This window comes from Natrix helvetica, assembly GCF_964273705.1.
Source record: "Natrix helvetica genome assembly, chromosome: 4".
In the NCBI taxonomy this organism is placed as follows: Eukaryota; Metazoa; Chordata; class Lepidosauria; order Squamata; family Natricidae; genus Natrix; species Natrix helvetica.
In genome coordinates this window covers 70,668,886-70,677,886 of record NC_138550.1, presented here as the reverse complement: position 1 = coordinate 70,677,886, position 9,001 = coordinate 70,668,886, and the positions used below count along the sequence as shown (strand labels likewise).

The following is a 9,001-nucleotide window of genomic DNA, read 5'->3' as shown; positions in this document are numbered from 1 at the left end:
AGAACTTCACATGCTTAAGAATGATAGGGTGGCATTTTAACACTAATGCACATTTTTACAATGCATATTGTAAATTGCATATATTCCTTTATATCGTCATTTTACTTAACACTTCCAGGCAGTTCAAAGAAGGATTGGATACATTCATGTAAGAATTGAAAAACTCATTTAGGATTGTCAGAGAGCTGTAACCAGAAATAAGTGGTGGCTGATTTTGATAGATACCTGAATTTATCTATCGTGATTAGGAAATTAAGTTACCATATGATTGCTTCTATTTCACACTCTGAATGTTGTTTCCGGTTTTGTTTAGTAACCATTTCCTTTAGGGTTTCTACATAGGTTTCTCATGTTGTGAAGCTTTGTGTGAAATCAAACTGAAACAGTGTTAAAGCACATCAAACAAGCAATTCTCTGACTATAATAGAAGCTGCAACTGATAGAAGTTTTTTTACAGAATGGGTCAGCTGAGCTGGATGTTCAGCCTGGGAATATGCTTCTAGGAATTCCTGTTAGGAACAGTCTTAAACATCTCTTTCTGGATTCCTTGCTTTCTGCAAGCTATTAGAATTTCTCATTTCCAAACGTAAATGTGAAAGAATGTACTACCAGTAACTACTTTGACACAGGAAAATATCTTTCAATGTCTATGTGGATATATGAATATAAAAGGATATAGTAAAATATATATTAGAAATGTATATGTATCTTAAAACTATTTGATCTTGAACTATAATTCCACAATTGTTTTTTTATACACACTGATGACCAAGTGGGTATCTTCTGTTCTCTATATTAAATTTCCTTTTATTATTTTCTAGTTCTGTAACCAAAGCATCCCAGAATATAAACATTTCCTTCACCACCTTGTCCAAATAATTTATGAAAAAATTAAATGGTACTAAGTTCCAGTGTCATGCGAATTAGCTTTAGAACTGTTAGGCTGCTGTATGACTTATAGAAGCATTCTGTGACTTATAGAAGCAGCTACAGTACTTCAATGTCCTTCAGTCTTCAAAATAGATAGCTACATTGAATCAGTTAAGACCGACATGCTTTTTTTCTGTGTCAACATGCTACCTTGAAGCAAATTGCTATAGGAATTTATGAGGTTTCTGCAAAAAATGTTGCTACTTCTTATAGGTATATTAATTTACTAAATTAATACTAAATTTACTAAATTCTTGTGATCAATACATAATACAATTCTGCCCCAGGTGCTTCTTTCTCTTCCTCTCAGTTTCATCATAATGGTATCTTGGCTCAATCTGTCTTACACTTTTCTGTAGTGAGGGTTGTTTTAAAAATGGCCTTTAATGTTGGAGGTGCATAACTTTTTCCCTCCTCTCACTTGTTCCTTTCTCTGTCTGATCTGTGATTTTCATTTATGGTGGATGAAATAAAATGCCCCCAAAACTTTGAATATTTAACGGGGGGGGGGGAGAGAACTGGTAACCATTGGGGAGCACTTTTATCTCTTACCTGATATATGTTTGCAAAAAAAAAAAAAAAGACAAGAAAACCCACAGCACTTCTTCAAAATCTCCTAAATCAATAGTTTACAGACTATTTCTTTCTTTACCCCTAAATTGCACTCGGGAATGTTTTGTTCAGAAGACTGCTGTGTGCATAATATTCTTTGATTAATGCCAGGAGATATCCCTGGCTGTTTTCATCCACCTAAATTATGACTAGGAGGATAAGTGAGCCAGCAACCTTCTGCAAATGGGATCCGATATGGTTGACTGGAGAAGGAGACAAAATAATATCCAAAGAATGATGAGGATGTTAATGTAGGAGATGAAATGGAACAGCTCTCTGTAGGGCCAGGCCACCAAACAAAATGTCCAAGCACAGGAATCCTGAGGGAGTAATGTTAGAATTTATTCCAAATGAGCGTGCTTCTTTGTATATTATTTCAGTTGATTGAGGTTATTGTGAATGGGCTTGAATAACTAAATCTTAAACAATGGCTAAACAATGCTTTGAGTATTCAGTTGTCAGGTATCAGAATAAAATGAATCTTTTTGGCACACGGTTTACTCTGCCTGCAAAGGGAAACCATTCAAAGTACCAAATCCTAAGAAACATTGCATGCAAACACACACATCACATCACCATAAATCCCTGTGCTAGTCCTGAGCAATGGACTGCAGTCAATTTACTTCAGCCTCCTGGCCCTTTGTGAAAAGGTTAATGTAAAACCTGTAGAACAGCTTCTTTCCCCGGGCTCTGCTGGAGTCCCTGAGATTAGACACAGTTGGAATTCTTGTGACTCCAGAAAGATGGGTGTTATGAAAGGAGGGGGAGGGGGGAACTATATGATTCAGTGCTGATGGAATCACCCTTGATCCTTCTGTCTGGGATATAATCCTTGCTTCAGTAATTAAAATAATAATAATCAGTATTGCAAGGAAAATGTTGTACAGTAAAATGTAATCAATTCCGCAGAAGCTTAACCATCTGTTAAAGGTTAAATCCGTGAAGAGTATCAGGGTATGGCACATTTTCCTTTGATGCATTGAACTCTCTTAGCCTAGTGTTGAGACAGAAGCAAACATAGAAAGGGAGGAATTCCCACAATCCCCAAGCAAAATTAATGTTGTCTTCAGTCTGGGTAAAAGTTATATCCTTAGGGGTTCTTTTGTAGTCCTAATGATGTTTGAATTCCCCTGAGACTATCACCAAGCCACAATTTCTATCTACTTGCAAAGAATAAACCACTGCAAATGGTTTATTGCTGAATAATTATTGCTGCTATCATGGTTTATAAACATGGCGTAGAGGCATAAATCCTCATGGATCTTTTTAGTTTTTAAATGAAACCTTGAAACAGACTTCAAATCACAAATTGCATTTCTCTGCACAGAATGTGACATGACTATTATGCATCTCATAACTGGTAGTGCTGCTATAGTTCCAAAACCTAGCTGTGAGTCTTCAAGTTTTTACTTAATATTTACTTGAAACCATCATTAAAACACATAGCACGTTCATCTACACAAATGAACCATTACAGTAATGCAGTTTATTATTTCTGACTACTATCATAGTACAAAAGTTCCAAAGCATGAGAAAGAGATGCTGAGTTTTGTGTGTTCATGCATGGCTGACTTTTCAAACCAAACATCCATAAGATTTTGTGCAGCATAGCTACTAAAACCAGAAGAAAAATGGAATCCATGAGGGACCAATTCCAATGATAATGCTTTGGGAATTAAAACATCATCCCTCAGCAAAGGTCTGAAATGTATTCTTCAAATAGGTCTGGAGCCATTCCATTACAGAACTCGCATCCTAATACAGAGAAATGGTTTGCAAGGATATGATGTTGGAAGATAGACATTGAGAGATTAAGGGAAATCATGGCTGAATCATGGAAACAGGTTCAACTATGATTTGATTGTACTTTCAACTGGAAACCCATGAAGATCTATTGTTTGAATCCTTATAGTCATTTGGGTGCTATAGTGCCAAAAATAATATCTATAATTGGTATATTTTTCAGATGGCCCCAGTAAAATCATGAGAATCCATGAACATACAGGCCCCAGGTGTTTCTATTTATTTAATTTGTTTGTTGCCTGACTTCCAAAGATTCTAGGCAACTTGCAAGTAAAAATACTGAGGAACAATGCCTACATAATTGTGAGGGGGACGCTAATCCTTACCAAAGTCCTGGGAGAAGAGTCACTTCTTCAAGCTCCTTCAAAACATCAGTAGAGTGGTCATCTGGCTCTTCAGGGAATCTCATTTCAGAAGATAGGTGCTGCTATCGAAAAGACTTCCAAGATCCCAATAAATGGCATTGTTTAAACAAAGGAGCGTAGAATGTAGAATGTACCCAACCCTTCTAGATTGAATCAGTTATGCAGATACTATGAGAGAGGTTAATGCTTTATGGTATGAATAATGCCACAAATACTTGGATATATAATTATTATGATTCAATCTGGGTATATCTATTCTTTGCCAGTAATTTCAGCAAAGTCAGATAAAAATTGTGAGAAATTTTGATAATCCATATTTAAATCCTTATTTTTCCTTCACAGTGGCTCCAATGAATATAATAGTAGTATTCTGCATGAAAGATTTGTCATTTTCAGGTGGACCCCATGTAAGAATCATGAACAACTATAAGGGGATTCAAACTGGTTTTTCCTTGCCAACATCAATAAATACCCCCCATTGCCTATCTATTGTTTTCTACTGGAAAGTTGGGTCTTTGTGGTAAAAGAATAAAAACAGTCTCCCTGTGACTGTATTCACAGCACATGCTTAATCAGATGCATTCACACATTACTTTGATCTTTGGATCTTACTGTCTTGCATGAACACAGCTTGTGAATCTGACAGGTTTAATCCGATTCCTGAATGTGTACAATACAATTCCCCCTTCCTCACTCTCCTTACAAAACTGGGTTAAGCCTGTTGCATGAACATCTCCCCCCCCCCTCAGTCTTGCTCTCCTTACTTCTTCGCCACATCTTCCTCCTGCACACCGAGGGGTTAATCGTTCTGCCACTCGTCGTCGCAGCAGTTGGGGCTCTGGCTCGACGGCGCTGTCCACCAATACGGTGCTGAAATGGCAAGCGGGTCCTCCTTTGCTGGCTCGCTCTGCCAACCGAAAGTAGTTGGTGGAAGTGTAAGTCAATCGATGATGAAGACGCACAAGGGAAGGAGCGGAGGTTGCAGCTGAGGCGGAGCCAGAGCCATTGCTCTGTCGCGTCCCTTCTGAGCCCACCGATGTCTCTTCTCGATCGAGGCAGCGGGACTTCCCGCTGGGACTGGGAATATTGTACGGGGAAACTAAGGCTCTCCCAGAGCTTGTCGAGCTGCGCTCCGAGTTGGGGAAGACTCGAGGTGTTGCTCCTGCTAAGTTCTTGCTTGGCTTTGGCTCCGGCTCCAGCAGCTGGCCAGCTACGCTATTCGGTACCCGAAGAATTGGACCACGGAGCCTTTGTGGCCAACATCGCGGAAGACTTAGGTCTGGACGTATCCGAATTATCAGCCAGGCGGTTTCGTATTGCGTCCCGGGCAGGGAGTAAGCAACACCTGGAGGTGAATCTGGAAAATGGGATCCTCTTTGTTAACGAGAAAATAGATCGGGAAGAGGTGTGCGAGGGCATCAAGGCCTGCTTCCTGCACCTGCAACTGGTCATCGAGAGCCCTCTTGAGCTTTATCGCATCGAAGTGGAGGTGCTAGACATCAACGACAATGCACCCCGGTTCCCTTGGCAAGAATATGTGCTGGAAGTGACAGAATCAGCATTACCTGGGGCCCGCTTTCCCCTGGAGAGTGCACAGGATCCCGACGTGGGCACAAACTCCCTGCGTACTTACAGACTCAGCCCTAATGGTTATTTCTCGCTGGAGGTGCAGACTCGCAGTGACAGCAGCAAGTTTGCAGAGCTGGTGCTGGAGAGGAGTCTGGATCGAGAGCAACAGCGTAGCCACCGGGTCCTGCTCACGGCTTTGGATGGTGGTATTCCCGAGCGCTCAGGCACAGCTAGTGTTGCGATCATGGTGTTGGATGCCAACGATAATGTGCCAGTTTTTGATCAGTCCACTTATAGTGTAAGCTTGCCAGAGGATGCGCCCAAAGGGACTCTGGCTATCAAGCTCAATGCTACTGACTTGGATGAAGGAACCAATGGCGAAATTGAATATTCATTCAGCGGGCACACTCCACTAGGTGTGCGGGAGCTTTTCAGCGTGGAGCCCCACACTGGGCAGGTGCGCCTGAAAGGCCAATTGGACTATGAGCGAGCTGATCTTCATGAGCTATATGTGCAGGCCAAGGACCGGGGCCCCTCTGCAGTTGCCATTCACTGTCGGGTATTGGTTTACCTCCTGGACATCAATGATAACGCACCGGAGGTGACCCTCACCTCGGTCTCCACACCAGTTTTGGAGGACGCACCTCCCGGTACTGTCATAGCTGTAATCAGCGTCCTGGATAGAGATTCGGGAGACAACGGGAAGGTGAGCTGCGAAATCCCGACTGATATACCCTTTCAGCTTCAGTCGTCTTTCCACAACTATTATGCACTAGTAACTACTGCACCACTCGATCGTGAGACTGTGTCCGAATATAATGTCAGTATCACTGCCCAAGATCTGGGATCTCCAGCACTGGCTACCAAGAAGACCCTCACAGTCCAGGTGTCTGATATCAACGACAACGCGCCCCGCTTCCTGCAACCCTCGTACATGTGTCTCTCCAAATCATTTTAGAATTCTTTTCATCTGTTATTTTAACCAGAAATTCAATTATTTTGGTATATGAACATTCTATTAAATTGTTGGCATAGACAAACAATTGCATAGGCAATTGTACTGAACAAAATATTACTGTACAATGAAACATCTTCAGTCCATTTTCCCTCCATCTCCTCTATGAGGAATTTAAAAAAAAATTGACAGGAGAAAGGAAGGAGAATTGAAAAATAGCAATGAAGTGGTAAAGAAGAGCCACATTGTCAGATAGGGAATATATAAGAAAATCTAAGACCGAGAGATCACTTCCGGTTTCCGAAGGCGACGGATGTTGGTCTGCTGTTTGCTTCTCCGGTGGGCTCCTTTTAGGAGCACAGGCGGTCTTGGAGGGACCACCTGCCGTAGAGCGGCTTGCTGGAACCCCCCAGAGAGGGGAGGTCTCCAGTTTCGCCTCAGGAGCCGGGGAGCGTAGGGGGTGCATAACAGCACCTTCTCTGAATGGATTCTGGAAGGAAAGAATTAACTACATGCAGCGACTGAAGTGCTGGAGGTGAGATATTCGCTCCAATCTCCTTAATTGCTTTTAACTGACGAGTAGCGGCTTTTTTTACAAGTTGTGGATTCAATCTGTTTGAAGTAGGAAGATTGGAGGGGGGGTTGCTTTTTCTCTTCTACCCCTCTCAGGCAGTTGGAATTCTTGTGACTCCAGAAAGATGGGTGTTATGAAAGGAGGGGGAGGGGGGAACTATATGATTCAGTGCTGATGGAATCACCCTTGATCCTTCTGTCTGGGATATAATCCTTGCTTCAGTAATTAAAATAATAATAATCAGTATTGCAAGGAAAATGTTGTACAGTAAAATGTAATCAATTCCGCAGAAGCTTAACCATCTGTTAAAGGTTAAATCCGTGAAGAGTATCAGGGTATGGCACATTTTCCTTTGATGCATTGAACTCTCTTAGCCTAGTGTTGAGACAGAAGCAAACATAGAAAGGGAGGAATTCCCACAATCCCCAAGCAAAATTAATGTTGTCTTCAGTCTGGGTAAAAGTTATATCCTTAGGGGTTCTTTTGTAGTCCTAATGATGTTTGAATTCCCCTGAGACTATCACCAAGCCACAATTTCTATCTACTTGCAAAGAATAAACCACTGCAAATGGTTTATTGCTGAATAATTATTGCTGCTATCATGGTTTATAAACATGGCGTAGAGGCATAAATCCTCATGGATCTTTTTAGTTTTTAAATGAAACCTTGAAACAGACTTCAAATCACAAATTGCATTTCTCTGCACAGAATGTGACATGACTATTATGCATCTCATAACTGGTAGTGCTGCTATAGTTCCAAAACCTAGCTGTGAGTCTTCAAGTTTTTACTTAATATTTACTTGAAACCATCATTAAAACACATAGCACGTTCATCTACACAAATGAACCATTACAGTAATGCAGTTTATTATTTCTGACTACTATCATAGTACAAAAGTTCCAAAGCATGAGAAAGAGATGCTGAGTTTTGTGTGTTCATGCATGGCTGACTTTTCAAACCAAACATCCATAAGATTTTGTGCAGCATAGCTACTAAAACCAGAAGAAAAATGGAATCCATGAGGGACCAATTCCAATGATAATGCTTTGGGAATTAAAACATCATCCCTCAGCAAAGGTCTGAAATGTATTCTTCAAATAGGTCTGGAGCCATTCCATTACAGAACTCGCATCCTAATACAGAGAAATGGTTTGCAAGGATATGATGTTGGAAGATAGACATTGAGAGATTAAGGGAAATCATGGCTGAATCATGGAAACAGGTTCAACTATGATTTGATTGTACTTTCAACTGGAAACCCATGAAGATCTATTGTTTGAATCCTTATAGTCATTTGGGTGCTATAGTGCCAAAAATAATATCTATAATTGGTATATTTTTCAGATGGCCCCAGTAAAATCATGAGAATCCATGAACATACAGGCCCCAGGTGTTTCTATTTATTTAATTTGTTTGTTGCCTGACTTCCAAAGATTCTAGGCAACTTGCAAGTAAAAATACTGAGGAACAATGCCTACATAATTGTGAGGGGGACGCTAATCCTTACCAAAGTCCTGGGAGAAGAGTCACTTCTTCAAGCTCCTTCAAAACATCAGTAGAGTGGTCATCTGGCTCTTCAGGGAATCTCATTTCAGAAGATAGGTGCTGCTATCGAAAAGACTTCCAAGATCCCAATAAATGGCATTGTTTAAACAAAGGAGCGTAGAATGTAGAATGTACCCAACCCTTCTAGATTGAATCAGTTATGCAGATACTATGAGAGAGGTTAATGCTTTATGGTATGAATAATGCCACAAATACTTGGATATATAATTATTATGATTCAATCTGGGTATATCTATTCTTTGCCAGTAATTTCAGCAAAGTCAGATAAAAATTGTGAGAAATTTTGATAATCCATATTTAAATCCTTATTTTTCCTTCACAGTGGCTCCAATGAATATAATAGTAGTATTCTGCATGAAAGATTTGTCATTTTCAGGTGGACCCCATGTAAGAATCATGAACAACTATAAGGGGATTCAAACTGGTTTTTCCTTGCCAACATCAATAAATACCCCCCATTGCCTATCTATTGTTTTCTACTGGAAAGTTGGGTCTTTGTGGTAAAAGAATAAAAACAGTCTCCCTGTGACTGTATTCACAGCACATGCTTAATCAGATGCATTCACACATTACTTTGATCTTTGGATCTTACTGTCTTGCATGAACACAGCTTGTGAATCTGAC

General features: G+C 40.5%; 1 protein-coding gene across 1 annotated transcript; it reads left to right on the top strand.

Annotated features, from left to right (window-relative positions):
* Positions 1-4,746: 4,746 nt before the first annotated feature.
* On the top strand, positions 4,747-6,237 carry LOC309392177 (protocadherin-10-like; the record flags this gene model as incomplete). The annotated part of the gene is made up of 1 exon (XM_081953179.1): positions 4,747-6,237. One exon carries the CDS (start codon positions 4,747-4,749, stop codon positions 6,235-6,237), a length of 1,491 nt encoding a protein of 496 aa, XP_081809305.1.
* Between the last annotated feature and the right edge of the window lie 2,764 nt (positions 6,238-9,001).